Raw genomic sequence first — 16,234 nt, forward strand, 5'->3', positions numbered from 1 at the left:
CCCTAGCCTCCCATCTTATTTACCCCGCCCAGGACAGCAAACAAAAAACGTATCATGGCTTGGTCTGTCCAGTGTTAGGTGGCGTAACGTAGCCCAAAGATTAATAATATTTTTTTTTGTTTTTCTGAAGGGATGGGGATCTCACCAACAGAGAGGCTAGCCTCGCGGAGTAAGCGTGCCGAGGAAATTTTGAAGGTGTTTATAAGCTCGTCCGGACTAAGTTCTAGTTTGGTTACTCGAGCCAAGCCCACCAGCTTGTATCCGAGACTAAACAGACAATGGGACGAGACAACTTGTCTAGTCTAGGGGATAGAACGGTGACAAGCAATGCCACAAAGCTGCCAAAAAAACGAGGTAGCCAATCGGAGCTTGTCAACCCAAGAAAGGAGGCATGCAAATTTATATATCAAGATGCTAACCGTGCCTCTTGGCAGTGTGAACTCCGTGATACGCTAGGGAATAAGTTTTCTTTTTTTCCCAGGGAGAGAAACCTATCGTCACTCGCGTCATTTTGTAACCCCTTGCCCATCTGTTGCATTTCCCCCCGCCTTTTCATGTTGTGAAGGGTTCAGGCCTGTGGAGCGATTGTTGTGCCCAATGGCCCATAGGATAACTCTGTCGGCTCCGATTTCTTCGCAAGAAAGCCGCATCACACAAACGACAGACCGGCGTTGAGACGGAGAAACAGCTTGATCACATACATCAGCACCCACAAAAAGAAAAAGAAGAAGAGGAAGCCATCGCCTTGGCATGGCAGAAACTCCATCCAAGCTCCCGGGTCTTCCGGGCTTTAATCGGGAAACCATTCGGCCCTGGTTCGTGGCTGTGGAGGTCTCAGTCAATGTGCTCGCCGTGGTTTCGGTCGGGATGCGCCTGTTGAGTCGACGCCTCAAGCGTCAGCGGCTGTGGTGGGACGACTACACCATCATCTTCAGCCTGATCTGGAACCTGATGGTCGTCAGCTTTGCCTTTGCCATGTACAGTAACGGCATGGGACTCCACGCCGACAAGGTGCCGATGGATAACATCGTCATTATGGCAAAGTGGCTCGTTGTAGCCGAGATCTTTTATGCGTGGAACCTTGGTAGGTTGCCTTGATTTGATGCAAATCTTCCTTTCGTAGTAACGGAACCGCTGACATGGTCTCTCAACATTTCCAACAACAGTCTGGACCAAGATCAGCCTCTTGCTCATGTACATTCGTATTTTTCAGACCAACATCATCAGGCGCATCTCCATCGGCATCGGAATCTTGGTCGTCTGTTGGGGCTTCACAATCATGTTCATCTTCATCTTCATCTGTGTCCCCGTCGAGAAGCTGTGGTACCCACAGATCCCCGGTCACTGCATCAACCAGGTCGCCACCTGGATCGCCAACGCCGTCTCGACTATCCTCACCGACATGGCCATCCTAGCCATCCCCTTCACTCAGGTCTGGAATCTTCAGCTGCGTCGGATGGACAAAATCGGGTTGACGTTTGCCTTTGGGTTAGGTTTCTTGTAAGTCACGTCTCACAAAGGGCAAGGAATGATTCAAAGCTAATAAACCACACCTCTAGCGTCGTCTTCGCATCAACATACCGCACCACGGTCCTCTTCACCTACGACGAAAACGACCCAACTTACACTTTAGCGCCGACGGTAGGCTGGACGGCCATAGAAATGTCGGCCGGCATCATCTCAGCCTGCCTGCCAACATTGCGTCCTTCCCTGCAGTATTTCGCCCGCAAGTGCGGTATCAAACGCAGCACCTTTGGCAGCTCGCAAGGCGAAGCATCCGACCAGTCCCATCCGGAAAGCATGGGGTCGGGCACCGGGCCGCAGCTCACTATTGGTGGGGGCATGATGTACGAAAGCCAACAGCCACAAACTCGAAATAAGCCGCGGTCGACCACCGTCTCGTCGAGACATGAGCTCTACGACGGCAAGACAGGCGTGTTGGGAAGCATCGATGCGCGAATCAGCAGCACCAGCAGCAGAGGCGATGAAAGGCTTCATGGGAATGACGATGAGCGAGCGACGGCGGTATCTTTGCAGAGTCCACCCGATGCCGATCTTCGGCCCGACGTAAGAGCTGTCATGTTCAGGGTGTCGAGTTATACTTCCAATGGTGGGAACGGCGACTCTAGAAGGAAAGGAAGTGAAGTAGAGAGTGAGATACCGCCGAATGGTATAATGGTGCAAAAGGACATTACTCAATCATCGTCAAGGATCGCGCCGCACGACGATGATGGTAGTGGGAGGTGGTGATCAAACAGTCATAGCGTCTGTGCATAGTCTTGATACAAAATTTATTTGTATGCTTTTGTAAGCCGTGAAAATGCATCTTGATCAGCGATACTGCTTGGTGTCTGTGAGGTAACATGGGATACGTTTGGCTAGCAGGTTTGATTGCCTTTTCTTGCTGTCTGTGGATGAGGCCGCTCAGGGAGTTTCTCTGATAACTGAGGCAAACATCAATTAATGTCGCAAATTATCACGGGGCAAGCTCCAGAAACAAGAGCCCACGGATGTCGGGAGGTTCTATCCCAAAAAAAAAAAAAAAAAAAAAAAAAAAAAAAAAAAAAAAAAAAAAACACGGTTGATCGAGTGACCGGCAAGAAATTCCAGTTCAGTATTATTATGTTTCTGTCTCGTCTAGGTAAGGAATCAATACTCAGGAACGAAATGAGTAGCTCCGCCCAGCGTGGACCTAATGCCCCACAACCCCTGCCTAAGATGGCTTTGCATGCGCTGGAGCTGTCGGCGCAACATCGATGGTACCTACTCCGTACCTTACCTTACCTTATTCTCGCATGCAACCATCCTTCAGATCAACTTCCGACCCAGAACCTTTTGTTGGCTGGATGCAGGTGGTCCGGTCGCGAAACACAACAGTGGCACTGGTAGCGAAGGAATTGATCCTCTCCATTCCACCAAGGTAATACCAACCTTGATACCAGTTCGTCCGGATCGTCAAAAATTCTTCCAGACCACGTTCCACACCCACGTACCCAGCAAGGTAAGGACATACATGTTATTAGAAGAAAAGAAAAAAAAAACCCCCCAAAAAACCACGCCACTTCCCCGGCAATACTGAAACGCAAATCGTCAAACCCCCCGTTGAGCATCGTTCGATTCCGACGACACCACGACCGACCCTTTGCCAATATTTGGACATCTATGGGCCGATTTGTGGTCTCTCCTTTTTCTCGGATGGCATTTCTGGCGTTTTGGACTCATGTGATTTTTGTAGATTCTCATTGTTACAAAAAAGCCCGACACGTCTCCTGGAACTGTGACCATTTTCCAATATTAGTTCTTGTAGATTTCCTTTTTGTCCCTGCGAGTATTCCTGAAAGCGACAGTTATAGTAAGCGATTAGTTTTGTTAAAAGATATATAATATACCTTCCCACCTAGCAGGACAAACAGCAAAGCTATTCATTCACAGTCCAGAGACGCGCCACCAGTGCGATACATACCTGTTCATACATATATATATACACAAACAAACACACACGTACAATGGACAGGCAAAACAGAGCCCTATCTGTCCGCAAGGGCCAATCCCCCTTCCCCCGTCCGTCCGCACCGCCGGCACCACCAGCAGCCCAGCAGCCGCGCGCCCCACCGACGCCGCCGCAGGACTATTCGGACGACGACAACGCCGCTCGCGGCCAGTACAGGAACAACTTCAACAAATCGTCATCCCGCTACACTAGCGGCCGACAAGAACCTGTCGCATCCGCCTTTCCGAGCTACTACTTTTCAAACGACGGCGCTACCGCCAACACTACAAAACCACGGTCCCAACAACAACCACAGCAACAGCAACAGCGTCCGCCAACCCCTCCCAAGGAGGCCCCGCAGACGCGCACCTCTCCCAAGATGCCGCAGGGTCCGTTCCAGGGCACGAGGAGACGCCAGCCGAGCGAGCCCCAGCCGCAGAGCAGACCTCGGGCCGGATCGCAAAGACAGCAGCAGCAGCAGCAGCAATATTCCTACAACGACGCAGACTACCAAAACACATCCTCCTCTCGCGTCCGCGACTACTCCAACGTCTCCATCAACATCGGCACGGGGGGATTCGGCTTTGGAGGGTCCGGTGGTCCGTCCATCACCGTCAACGGACGCGACTGGCGGGACGAGGGCGGCCGCAGTCGGGATTATCATCGGTACCGGGACGACAGGGCCAACGGCGACAGGTATTGGGATGACGGCCGCGACGACGGCAGGCCGCGCATCAACCACATCCACACTCCTTTCATCAGCACGCCGTTTGGGTTCGGTGGCGACAGGCCCTGGGCTGGGTTCTTGAACCTAGGCGGGTTTGGCATCTTCTGAGGAAAACAAAAAGAGATAAGAGAGAAAAAGAGAAATGGCCAAGGTGCTGGGTTTACAAAGGGGGTTCACTCCTCCCTTTGTTGTAAAACCTCTGTATTCTATTGTATCTGTCAATTGTCAAGTATGAAAACAACATAATTCCTTCCTACATATATACTGTGACTGCGAGGCCAGTAGAGCTGGGAAAAGACGATTAGCCTCGTCCGCAGATCGTCAAGTATACTCACTCTCTTTAGTTGCGGCTGAAGACTAAGGCAGACTGTTCATTTGAAGTAAGTCAACGAATAAAAAACATGCGTGCGGATGTTACTTTTTTTTCGTCCCACCAGATACCGTACCACATTGCCTGTCAACTCGTCCAATGAGCTGCTCAAACATAGGACAACCCTTGTGGATGTAGGACCCGGTACGGGAAAAAAGAGACTTAGTACGCAAATTAGTAGAAAGACGCTCAAGATAGAAGACTGGACTTGACATGGAAACACCGCCTGCCCGGTAGTGCGTTTTTAGAATACAAACATGGCCAAGCCCGCCATGCAAAGGGCAAAATGCGTGTCTATAAGTTTCCCCCTAAAGAACAAGACAGAAAAAAAAAAAAAATTGTGTCAAGGAAGTTGACTGCTAAAAAGCTTTGCTAGATTTTCTTTCCTCTCGGCAGAAAAAAAACACGTACGCGCCCGTTGGCTTTGTTCGGTTAAAGTTATTGGATTATTCGTACATCAGGTCTGCCTTTATTCGTTTCCAAACCACCAAGTGCCTCACCATTTACAGCTTCAGCATCTTGGCAGCGTGCTCCTCAATGATCTGCTCGGTGGGGAAGCTCATCTCCTCGAGCTTCTGGGCATAAGGAGTGGGCACGTCGGCACCAGTGACACGCTGGGCAGGAGCGTCAAGGTAGTCAAAGGCGTACTCCATCGTCAAGGCCAGGATCTCGGAACCAACACCGAAGGCCGGGAAGCCAGACTCGACCGACATGAGGCGGTGGGTCTTCTTGACCGACTGGACGATGGTGTTGACGTCAAGGGGCTTGATGGACCTCAGGTTGATGACCTCAACCTCGACTCCGTACTTCTTCTTCAGGTTCTCGGCCGCGACGAGCGACTGGCCGACGCAGCGCGAAAGGGTGACGATGGTCAGGTCCTTGCCTTGGCGCTCGATCTTGGCCTTGCCGAAGGGGATAACGAAGTCGTCCTTCTGCGCAGCCTCAGACATGGGGAAGCTCTGGCCGTACATGAGCTCGTTCTCGAGGACGACGACGGGGTTCGGGTCGCGGATGGCAGCCTTGAGCAGACCCTTGGCGTCCTCAGCCGACCAAGGAGAGACGACCTTCAGACCGGGGATGCTGCCGTACCAAGCGCTGTAGTCCTGCGAGTGCTGAGCACCGACACCGGCAGCGAAACCGTTGGGGCCACGGAAGGTGATGTTGCAGGGCTGGATACCACCGGACATGTAGAGGGTCTTGGCGGCCGAGTTGACGATGTGGTCAATAGATTGCATGGCGAAGTTGTACGTCATGAATTCGCACTGCGGTTTAATGCATTGACTTTAGTGAGTTTCCTGGCCACAACGACTCGTTCGTTTTCGCTGCTGCTCGAGCTCCCGCATCAGCAGAAAGGGGATAGTTTTAGGGGGCTCTGCTTACGACAGGGTGCAGACCACTGAGGGCAGCACCAACGGCCAGACCAGTGAAACCCATCTCAGTGATGGGGGTATCGATAATCCTGCGCTCACCGAACCTATCAAGCAAGCCCTTGGTGACCTTGTATGCACCGTTGTACTGAGCGACCTCCTCTCCCATGACAAAGACCTTGTCGTTGGCCTCAAGCTCCTCGACGAGCGCCTCGTTGAGCGCCTCACGGACTGTGTACTCCTTGGTTCCCGACGATGCCCACCTCTGCTGCATCGAAACTGCCGGGCGGAAGGCAGCAGACCTTTGCGAGCCTATTAATGACGACGTGCCAGTCGAAGATCTGAGTGCCGGGGCGCGGGCTGCCGTAGCAGCCATACGGACTGCCGGTCGCAAGTAGCGGGACATTTTCGTGGGCGGCTGGGTTTGTGAGAAAAGACCGTAGAGAGAAAAAAAAGTCAAAGATGTCAAAAGATCAATCGACTGCCCGGCGAGTGTTGAACACAGTCAATTGAGGGGCTAGACGAGCGTCGGGATTGCTTGATGAGTCGTGAGCTTGTGGTGTTTGATGGAAGCTCAACCAAGCAAATTGTCGAGGCAATTTTTTTTTCGATCTCGCGAGTCGGAGCTGCGGCGTGGAGCTGCCCGTTTACTTCCGTCCGTGCTGATGTCTTAATGCCTTTAGCTGCATGTACCTGAGCCAGTTGAGTTGGACTTGTTGGGACTGGCTTGGAGCTAAGCCTAAAAGGGACTAGCGTAGTAGATGTTCTGCCAAAACACTGCTAGGGTCAGGGTCCGCAACATTTTCTAGTGGTAGGTTCGTGGGCCTCGCACTCCAATATCTGTACTGCGTACAGGTGAAATCTTCTAGAAGGCGATGCTATCATCTGATCTGATGAAGAAGATTGCCATACATCGGTACAGAATTTTTCAAAATCAAATGAATTTCGAGAGCAAAAGATTGGGTGGTGGGTGGTGATTACGACGTAGTGGGGAGATTGCTTTCCATGGAGCCAACTTCCATATCGCTAACATGAATTGAATAGCCACGTCGTTATCAGGCGACAGCCGTAATTGACCCGCCCGAGTACGGATATTGCACTAAACACATTGATACGGACACTCAAAAAGCATTATCGGCGCCATTGCTAGCGTAGTTGGTTTTCCACCAGACGTCCAAATCATTTTTATTTCGCAGGTCTTCTGCTATTATGAAGGTCGAAGCGCTGCTCCGCTAAGTGCTACTGCTATCAATAATATAATCCTCATTAGTTTTCCAAAAAAGTAGTCCAGGATGGGCTCAGCACGACCTCCCATCCGGTTCAATGAACACCAATCCCGTCCTGCACCGCACTACAAGTGTCCGCTCAGTTAAGAGGCTTGCGGCCGACCATCAGGTACATGGGCGTGAAGATGTTCTCCTTGGCACCAGCAACAAGAGCATCACCACCAGTTGCCAATGCGTCGGCGGTCTTCTTGGTGCCAGCGGGAGCAACACCGATCGTCTCAAGCACACCGGCCATGCCGTGCAGGCAGGTTCTGGCCCACTTGGTCATGCGCAGGACTGTGAACAGATCAAAGTAGGACTGGAGGTACTTGAGGTCACCAGCCAAAGGCCAGTACCAGGGCAGCTCGTCACCCTTTTGGGCGAGGTCGTCCGTCTTGAGGATCTCGAAGCCGGCCGCCTTCATAGCAGCCTCACCCTCGCTGATGGGAACCATGTTGGAGATACCGTTTCCAAGCTCAATCTTGAGCCGGATGTCGCGGTGGTGAAGGTTGTCGTTATCGTAATCATCAGTCATAAGCCATTCGTACACACCAAAGGTGCCACCGGGCTTGAGCACGCGGAAGATCTCGCTGTAGACACCCTCAAGCTTGGGGGCGTGCACTGTGGCCTCGATGGCGTAGACCGCATCGAAAGACTCGTCGGGGAAGGACATTTGCTGCGGGGTACATGGCGGTGAGTAAGGGGTGAATGGGGATTGGTCAGGGGCAAAACCTTGGGGAACATACCATAAAGTCACCCTTGACGAACTGGAGCTGGCTGTCCAGCTTCTCTTGCTTAGCATAGTGTGTAGCGCGGTCGATCTGGTAGTCGTTGTTGTTCAGACCGACGGTGTTGCAGCCGGTGAACTTGGCGATCTCGCGGGCCGGTCCACCAACACCGCAGCCAACATCGAGAACAGTCATGCCCTCCTTGATGCCAATCTGGTGCGCCAAGTAGTGCTCATGGCGGGCAATGGCCTGGTAGAACGACTCGCCGTGTGAAAAGCGGCAGAAGTGGAAGGACTGGCCCCAGCCGTACTCGTAGATGTCTGTCGCAAGGTTGTAGTAGTGCCTCGTGAGGGTGGCATACTCCTTTTGCCTGGCCTATTTTGCAAATGTTAGGCGACCAAATCATGCATTGTAATGGCGGTCTGCAGAGGACAACTTACAGCACGCTCCTCAGGAGTCTCGTTTGCGGCAGTCTTGTTGTCAAAGTGCTTGAAGTATTCGTCTACAGCAAGCTTCTTGGCATCCTTGTCCTTGGAGAACATGGCAGCAATGCCACCTGCAGCCATAGCAGACTGTCCGTGCAGCGCCTTGTTGAACTCGGCATCGCGCTTCTTGTCTTCCTTCTCGAGGCCTTGCTTGGGAGCGCCCATTTTTGCGGTGTAAGGTAGAGGGGTATTGTCGTTGAGGACGTTTGTTTGCAAAGGAGCGTGTTGTAGTTGGAATGACAACAGACAACAGATCAAGTTGAAGGTGTGTTGAAGTAGAAGAAAGTAGATTTTAGAAAGAAGTAGAGGGAAGGAGGGATGGGTTGGAGAAGACGAACACGGTAGGGAAATCACATGCAGCTTTTTAGATGATATTTTAGAACAAGTGGAGTTCCCAGAAAGGGGACGGGGAGCACGAAATTACCGGACGACCCTTTTACTACTACGTCGCTGGCTTGGCTTTACACGTAGATCGAACATGGGTACCTTACCTAGGTGGGTTTGTGGGCGAGTATTGTCTCTTATTTGAGTAAGACTGGTTTTTTTCTGCTGGTGTACGAATACGACTACGACAGCTCGCAAAATGTATTTCCCCTCCTAATTTTACAATTGAATTTTCAACAGCCGCGGCTTTCCTCCAAGTCTCTATCTATTATTCAGTGATTAACGTACCTCATTAAAGGTTCTCCGAGACAGCACGATATATTTCTGGTAGGTTTGTGCGCCCCCAAATAGACATAGGAGGGGCAACTATATTATGTACTTTTCTGGAGCTGTAGCTGCAATGGACCTGTTCGCGGTAGCTCCATCAGTTGTAGAAAAATTTCGTGGCGGTGGGGGACCTCAATTAGCCTTTGCCTGCCCTTTGCCAGCTACCGTCAATCCTTTCTGCGGAATGAATGTACTGGGATCATGTGATCTGGCGTCTGCGAAAGTCGCTGCGCGACCTGGGTTTGATTCCTGCGTGTTTGAGTCCCCCCACCGCATGTTGTACCTTTTGCGGTGGTGGGTGGCTTTGACCAATAGAGCGAGTAAGATTGTGTGCAGATTAGCTTGACAGCTTGCCACGAGACCCACATGTACAGACAACCTTGAGTGATGCGAATTGGATGACATAAGCAAATATATTTGCCCCTTGCATTACGCAGCACACAGTAGCAGTACACTTTCCAGACTTTAGATCATCGTCTCCACCACTCGCGAAGTGCATCATACGATTCCCAAACTTCTCTATCGCGACCACGAGCATTTGTGTCTACCAAGTAGAGTCTGCCAGCCTCGTTGAGGATTAGAAAAGCGTGTCGCATCGAAAATAAGAGCAGGAAAATCCTGTATCATTGACTACCTGCGGCGATCACCACAAAACAAATCAAGCTACAATGCCTCCACAAATAAAACAAGACCTCAACCGTTCCGGTTGGGAATCGACCGACTTCCCTTCCGTCTGCGAGTCCTGTCTACCAGAGAATCCATACGTCAAGATGATGAAGGAAGACTATGGCGCCGAGTGCAAACTGTGCACGCGTCCATTTACCGTCTTCAGCTGGTCGGCCGATCGTGCTCACGGCCGCAAGAAGCGCACCAACATCTGCCTCACATGCGCGCGCCTAAAGAACTGCTGCCAAGGCTGCATGCTCGATTTATCATTTGGACTGCCGATCGTGGTCAGAGACGCCGCGCTCAAGATGGTCGCGCCCGGCCCGCAGAGCGAGATCAACCGAGAGTTCTTTGCGCAGAACAACGAAAAGGCCATCGAGGATGGCAAGGCAGGCGTTGAGGAGTACGAGAAGACGGACGACAAGGCGCGGGAGCTACTGCGTCGGCTTGCGCAGAGTAAACCCTATTTCAGGAAAGGGAGGGGCGTGGATGAGGACGGTAACTTGATCTCGGGACGCGGAGGACCAAGCAGGACTGGAGGCGACCCGGCGGTTGGAGCGGGCGTTGGTGGCCCAGGCCCGATACGGACGCGGGATTCTCGTGCGGCGGAAGCGTACACTGGGCGAGGCGGTGGTGGCTCTCGTGGTGGGCGCGGTCGAGGAGGGCGACGTGGAGCATTCCCCAGCGCGGCACAACTCCCACCAACCGAGAAGGATTGGCTCCCACCAGACGACAAGACCGTCACCTCGCTGTTTGTCACCGGCGTCGAGGACGATTTGCCGGAGCACAAGGTCCGCGATCATTTCAAGACTTTTGGCAAGATCAAGTCGCTGGTCTGCTCACACATGTCACACTGCGCGTTTGTCAACTACGAAACGCGTGAAGCGGCCGAGAATGCGGCCATGGAGTGCAAGGGCCGCGCGGTCATTGCAGGGTGTCCGCTTAGGGTACATTGGGGTAAACCCAAGGCGGTTGGCACCATGAACAGGGAGGAGAGGCTGGAGATGTTGAGGGATGGGCGTAGCGCCTTCACTCGGGCTTCCAGCAGAGGTTCAAGAGGTGGTGCTGGTGGAAGGGGAGGCCGTCATGGCGAGGGCGGTGGCGATGATGATTATGCTGGAGGTGTTGCAGGAGCAGACGATAGTGCGCCTGTGGCTGCTCCTCCAGGGGCCGAAGACGTGCAATATGCAAGTCTAGCAGGAAATTAAACACCCACTTCTAGTTTTCCGACCACGTTCAAAAACACACTGGCATAGCATATGGCGTTAGAGGACTAAATATATACAGGGAAAATCAACCAAGGTTAAGTTTCAATGACTGGGCGATGATTGTACAGTCATTTATACATGGGTATCATGGACAGTATCATAATGTACAGTATGCCGAAGGGATCTAAGTTGAACACACGGCGAGCTTCTCACCCCAGCAGATATCTCGGAACGAAAACACCTTTAGGTATCCTTGCACGTCTTGCCGTCAATCTTGATGTTCTTGTTTCCCAGCCTTATGGTGTCGTTGTCTCCACGTTCCGTCTCGTCGTGAATCTGTAGCTCTGTTTCGCAGGCCAAAGGTCAGCAAGTGAAGTGTGATGTAAGAAGCCAAGTGAACTTACTGTACGATCCATCATCGGTCCTCCTGCCTTGGACCAGGTTTTGTTTCAAGAAAGATGCAACCTCCTCGGCGTGCTTGACAGCCCTTTCGCGCTGGTCCGAAGGCAGAGATGCGTTTTGGCGGAACAGTTCGGCCATTTGCTGCCTAGCCGCAGTGAGGACTCGCTCATCTCCTTTAAGGCAGACCGTGGGTTAGCTAATGCGGACCAAAAACTACCTCAGATTCGTAGGTGGCAGAAAGAGGCGAGTTGTTAGACTGACCCTTAAAGGCAACTCCTGCTGCGCGCAGCAGATGGCGGTATGCGGCGAGAGCAGTTGTCATGGCTCTAGAATATTATGTAGTGAAAGTTTTTGCAAAGATGACGAGCAATTGGTGAATTGGCAAGTCTGGTCGAAAATGGTCGAATCTTTGGAATCGCAAAACCTCTACCAGCATTCTAATCCCGATTCTCGATCACGGAAGCGCGATACTTGGGCTAAGCTTAAGGTCCAATGATTGGACGAGGACTCTAAAGTGGGACCGCAGTCATCTGTGACAGGGGCTTCCCTGCAGGGTGGGAATTTTCAGGCCAGAAAAAAAAGTTGGAGCACCGAACCCCCAAGGGAAAAAAAATGAAAGGCACACCCCGCTGAAATTTAGCATCATTTGTTTCATTGACAAAGAAAAGCACCCAAACCCCTCCAAGCAAGATACTACCAATCTTGTTAGTGAAGGCAACATGGCTACCGCTACAATAGTCAAGAAGCCTCTCCCGGCGCTTACCTCCGGGTGGAGTGCCGAAAAAGACTTTAAGCCGCTGGGCAAGCTCACCAAAGCCACCGAGCGCAGCCTTGAGCCCGTCGGCCCGCACTTTCTCGCACACGCCCGCCGCTCCAGGCACAAGCGCACCTTCTCTGAGGATGATAGGATCCAGGCTCAGGAGCGTGCCAAGAAGGTCGAGGACGAGGACGATGGCGAGATCAGCGAGCCCGAAGACCCTATGATGTTCCAGAGGGATGCCAAGGACTGGAAGGTTCGTACATATCTCGCCGCATCAACCTATCCTGTAGGCACTGAGCTTATACTGACTGTGCCCAATAGAACCAAGACCACTACCAAGTTCTCGGCCTGTCCAAGTACCGCTACAAGGCTTCCGAGGACCAGATCAAGCGCGCACACCGCAAGAAGGTCCTCAAGCACCACCCCGACAAGAAGGCCGCCGCCGGTCGCGTCGACGACGACAACTTCTTCAAGTGCATCCAGAAGGCCACCGAAGTGCTCCTGGACCCCGTCAAGCGTCGCCAATTCGACTCGGTGGACGAGAAGGCCGACGTTGAGCCCCCGACCAAGAAGCAGCTGCAAAAGGGCAACTACTACAAGCTCTGGGGCAACGTCTTCAAGGCCGAGGCGCGCTTCAGCAAGACGCACCCCGTACCGCAGTTTGGTGGTGAGGACGCCAGCAAGGAGCAGGTCGAGGAGTTCTACAACTTTTGGTACAACTTTGACAGCTGGCGCTCGTTCGAGTACCTCGACGAGGATGTGCCCGACGACAACGAGAACCGTGACCAGAAGCGTCAGATGGAGAGGAAGAACGCCAACGCCCGCAAGAAGAAGAAGGTTGAGGACAATGCTCGTCTGCGTAAGCTGCTCGACGACGCCTCTGCCGGCGACGAGCGCATCAAGCGTTTCAGGCAAGAGGCCAACGCTGCCAAGAACAAGAAGAAGGCAGACAAGGAGGCAGCCGAGAAGAAGGCCATCGAGGACGCACGGTTGAAGAAGGAGGCCGAGGAGAAGGCGGCCAAGGAGGCAGAGGAAAAGGCCAAGGCCGATCGCGAGGCTGGCAAGAAGGCCAAGGAGGCAGCCAAGAACGCTGTCAAGAAGAACAAGCGTGTGCTCAAGGGTTCGGTCAAGGACGCAAACTACTTTGCCAGCGGAGATGCATCGCCGGCACAGGTTGATGCCGTGTTGGGTGATGTTGACTTGGTCCAGGGCAAGATTGACGCCGACGAGATCGCTGCGCTGGCTGGTAAGCTCAATGGGCTTACCGTCGCGGATGAGATCAAGGCTGTCTGGCAAGGCGAGGTCAAGAGGCTTGTTGATGCTGGAAAGCTTAAGGAGGGCGAGGCCAAGTCTTTTGCTTAGAGATTTTGTTTTATGTGTTGATTTGATGAGGTTTCACGACTATCTGATAGGTCTGGAATTCGTATAGAATAAGACGGATCTTTCTTCTTCTAGTGGCTGTTATATAGTCTTTGCAATCCAGTGACATCTGACGAACAATGGACAGCTTTCACTTGCTGGCTGTTTCTCTATACCACAAGATTTAGCTGGAAAATCCTTGACAAGATCAACTTTGTAGACTTTTGCCGCCCAGATAGAATCGTAGACAAAGTTTTGAGTTTGATATTGATAATTCAGAACGCACCGAAACAAAACTGCAAATTTGATCAGCTTTGGTATCATTATTATTTGAACTCCGTTTCCAGGACAAGTTTCGCAATATGTGCCCATCCATACCCCTCCAAATACTAACCCAGCACGGAAGCAGATTTCTCAAGCTCGGTCTCGTGGAAGATGAAGACAGAACACAAGAAATCACCAACACCACTCCACCCAATAGAATAGTACCCCCTCCCAACCCCTCCACGGAAACAACTTCCTCCATTTCACTGCGAACCGGCAACCTTGCCGCAAGGTCCCGCGCCGCCCGCGCTCCCCTCCCTGACCCCCTGCCCTTGCTTCCTGAACTGGACCCCGGCGATGCCGTCCGGGCACGTCACCTTGTCCCAGTCGCCGTTCTTCTGGCCCTCCCAGCCCTCAATGACGGTGCACGAGGTGGCGGACCCCGGGGTGAACTGCCAGCCATTGCAACCGTCGACCTGGGTGAAGCAGTGCAGGCAGCACTCGGCCGGGGTCTCGGCCGAGGAGAAGGAGAAGGACCAGCCGCCCGTCGCGCCTGCGATGCCCATCCACGACACCGGGGCTGTGTGTCGCGAGGGTTGGCATTGTGGGGGGAGGTTTGTCTGAGGGTGGGAGTTTTTTTTTTTTTTTTTTTTTTTTGAAGCCAAACCGGTTAGTCTTGTTTCTTCTCCTTGTTTTTTATAGTGTGATATGATGGGTAGATGTTGATTAGGGCTGGGGTGTATGGGTTTGAAAGGGGTCCGAGCCGAGAGGTAAGTCTAGGTTCAATACCAGACAGGAAAAAGGGGGCATGGGCAAAGTGCCAAAAGGCATGAAGAACTAGCAGGCAACAACAAGACTGTCGGACTGAAATTGGCGGTGTCGAGTACCCGGGGAACCACAGAAGAAACACTTACAGGCAATGGTATCGCAGTGCTAGTTGCAGATGTTGCAGTACTGCTCGTGCTCGACTCGGTCGTGCTCGTCGGCGTCACGGTCGCCGTAGGCAGTGTCCCAGTACTACTCGGCAAGAGACTTGTTTCAGTAAGCCTACAAGACCCATGTCACAACCCCCTCGCGCCTCAACAGATCAGAAGAGAAAAGAAATAAAAAAGAAATAAAAAATAAAAAAACTCACCTCGACTCCGCACCACCTCCAGCCGCGGCGACGTTGGGAATGACGACTCCAAACACGATGCCAAACACGACGCTGCAGACCACAAAAGCAATGAGCCCGTACACCAGACAGCGGTTGAGGACGATGTACTCCCACAGCTGCCTGAGCCACATGGGCGGGTCGCTGAGGCACGCACATGGACAACAGCAGCAGCAGCAACTACAACGACGGGAGCTGCTGCGGGACGCGGCGTCCGAGTCCGAGTCGACATCGTGTTCCGGGATGGTGCGCAGGGCCGCCATGTCTGGGTATGCCATTGTGGGCGCCGACGATGCCAGGGTGGCGACGTTGCTGGGCCCTCGATGGTGCTGTTGCATATGCGCCGGTGCCGACGAGGTGTTGTCGGCGTTGTGGCGGTAGATCGTTGGTGTGGGCGCCAGGGGTGGCGGCGAATGGATGGACATTGGGTTTGTTGCCATGGGAGGTGGTGGTGATGGGTTCTTGTTGTTGATCATGAGAGGAGGAGGCGGCGGTGGTGATGCAGATTGGTAGCCGCCATTGTTGCTTTTCATGCTCGACACGCTACCTGTCCTCGGTCCTAGCTGCGGCACTAGACTGGCTTCCTCATGCTGTGAGTAGCGACGGTAAGGATATGGATGCATCTCGTGGACATGTCCAGTGGTTGGGTGGCCGTAGTTGGGGCGGTAAGGACGCCAGCTTTCCGAGGGGTGGTGATGAAGGGTGGACATGGCAGTTGGTAAACAGGAAAGAAAAAAGAAAAAGAAAAAAAGCTAATAATATCGTTTGTATTTGATTGCTGCAAAATTATGGGTGTTTGCCCTGAAAGCTGGTCTATTTGCCTCTTTGAGTGCAAGGTGAAGCAGATGTGAGCTGTGTTTGAAGTGGCCTGGGGCAGAGTTGGATCAGAATCGCCTTCTGTTACCTGTAGGATACCTTTGTCTGCATATTGTTGCTAGCAGATAAGTGCTACACACGGGGGACCTTGAGACAGCCTGGTGATTCCACTCGCTTGGCCAATGACCAACGGGCCGGGACAGCGGCTAATTGCAGAAGGAGGCTCAGATGGAATGAACTGGATGATGCTCTCAGTCCTGTTTGAGGGTCGACAACAAGCAGAGAAAGCAGGCCTGGAAACCTGTTTGTCGTTAGAAGCCCCAACATTGGCCGGAGGGTGCTGAATATCAAGGGAACATGCATAAAATGTGGTTACCTACCTCTGAGGTAGACGTGAAAGCCTGTAAATGGCAAGTTCGCATCGGCCATTTGCCTACTTGTTTTTCCAAGGCACGACCAAGAA

General features: G+C 52.6%; 9 protein-coding genes across 9 annotated transcripts; 4 read left to right on the forward strand and 5 right to left on the reverse strand.

Annotated features, from left to right (window-relative positions):
* Positions 1 to 750: 750 nt before the first annotated feature.
* Positions 751 to 2,250, forward strand: PgNI_11036 (uncharacterized protein; the record flags this gene model as incomplete). Its single annotated transcript, XM_031131010.1, has 3 exons — positions 751 to 1,084; positions 1,167 to 1,500; positions 1,560 to 2,250. The coding sequence occupies 3 exons, from the start codon at positions 751 to 753 to the stop codon at positions 2,248 to 2,250; spliced, it is 1,359 nt and encodes a 452-aa protein (XP_030979771.1).
* On the reverse strand, positions 918 to 2,263 carry PgNI_11037 (uncharacterized protein; the record flags this gene model as incomplete). The annotated part of the gene is made up of 3 exons (XM_031131011.1): positions 1,627 to 2,263; positions 1,199 to 1,388; positions 918 to 1,064 (listed from the first exon to the last, which is right to left on the reverse strand). The coding sequence occupies exons 1-3, from the start codon at positions 1,842 to 1,844 to the stop codon at positions 918 to 920; spliced, it is 555 nt and encodes a 184-aa protein (XP_030979772.1). The 5' UTR covers positions 1,845 to 2,263.
* Positions 2,264 to 3,506: 1,243 nt separating this feature from the next.
* Positions 3,507 to 4,325, forward strand: PgNI_11038 (uncharacterized protein; the record flags this gene model as incomplete). Its single annotated transcript, XM_031131012.1, has 1 exon — positions 3,507 to 4,325. One exon carries the CDS (start codon positions 3,507 to 3,509, stop codon positions 4,323 to 4,325), a length of 819 nt encoding a protein of 272 aa, XP_030979764.1.
* Positions 3,586 to 6,547, reverse strand: PgNI_11039 (uncharacterized protein). Its single transcript, XM_031131013.1, has 2 exons — positions 5,968 to 6,547; positions 3,586 to 5,849 (listed from the first exon to the last, which is right to left on the reverse strand). Exons 1-2 carry the CDS (start codon positions 6,358 to 6,360, stop codon positions 5,091 to 5,093), a joined length of 1,152 nt encoding a protein of 383 aa, XP_030979765.1. The 5' UTR covers positions 6,361 to 6,547; the 3' UTR covers positions 3,586 to 5,090.
* A 565-nt stretch (positions 6,548 to 7,112) lies between these two features.
* On the reverse strand, positions 7,113 to 8,840 carry PgNI_11040 (uncharacterized protein). Its single transcript, XM_031131014.1, has 3 exons — positions 8,388 to 8,840; positions 7,966 to 8,322; positions 7,113 to 7,895 (listed from the first exon to the last, which is right to left on the reverse strand). The coding sequence occupies exons 1-3, from the start codon at positions 8,595 to 8,597 to the stop codon at positions 7,320 to 7,322; spliced, it is 1,143 nt and encodes a 380-aa protein (XP_030980198.1). The 5' UTR covers positions 8,598 to 8,840; the 3' UTR covers positions 7,113 to 7,319.
* Positions 8,841 to 9,643: 803 nt separating this feature from the next.
* On the reverse strand, positions 9,644 to 11,830 carry PgNI_11041 (uncharacterized protein). The gene is made up of 3 exons (XM_031131015.1): positions 11,681 to 11,830; positions 11,422 to 11,592; positions 9,644 to 11,361 (listed from the first exon to the last, which is right to left on the reverse strand). The coding sequence occupies exons 1-3, from the start codon at positions 11,739 to 11,741 to the stop codon at positions 11,261 to 11,263; spliced, it is 333 nt and encodes a 110-aa protein (XP_030980289.1). The 5' UTR covers positions 11,742 to 11,830; the 3' UTR covers positions 9,644 to 11,260.
* PgNI_11042 (uncharacterized protein) lies at positions 9,812 to 11,017 on the forward strand (the record flags this gene model as incomplete). Its single annotated transcript, XM_031131016.1, has 1 exon — positions 9,812 to 11,017. One exon carries the CDS (start codon positions 9,812 to 9,814, stop codon positions 11,015 to 11,017), a length of 1,206 nt encoding a protein of 401 aa, XP_030980200.1.
* A 192-nt stretch (positions 11,831 to 12,022) lies between the features above and the next one.
* Positions 12,023 to 13,768, forward strand: PgNI_11043 (uncharacterized protein). Its single transcript, XM_031131017.1, has 2 exons — positions 12,023 to 12,432; positions 12,501 to 13,768. Exons 1-2 carry the CDS (start codon positions 12,139 to 12,141, stop codon positions 13,539 to 13,541), a joined length of 1,335 nt encoding a protein of 444 aa, XP_030980199.1. The 5' UTR covers positions 12,023 to 12,138; the 3' UTR covers positions 13,542 to 13,768.
* A 297-nt stretch (positions 13,769 to 14,065) lies between these two features.
* On the reverse strand, positions 14,066 to 15,665 carry PgNI_11044 (uncharacterized protein; the record flags this gene model as incomplete). Its single annotated transcript, XM_031131018.1, has 3 exons — positions 14,066 to 14,422; positions 14,717 to 14,834; positions 14,938 to 15,665. 3 exons carry the CDS (start codon positions 15,663 to 15,665, stop codon positions 14,066 to 14,068), a joined length of 1,203 nt encoding a protein of 400 aa, XP_030980202.1.
* Positions 15,666 to 16,234: the final 569 nt, after the last annotated feature.

The sequence above is a fragment of the Pyricularia grisea genome, chromosome VII (genome assembly GCF_004355905.1).
Source record: "Pyricularia grisea strain NI907 chromosome VII, whole genome shotgun sequence".
Lineage (NCBI taxonomy): Eukaryota > Fungi > Ascomycota > Sordariomycetes > Magnaporthales > Pyriculariaceae > Pyricularia > Pyricularia grisea.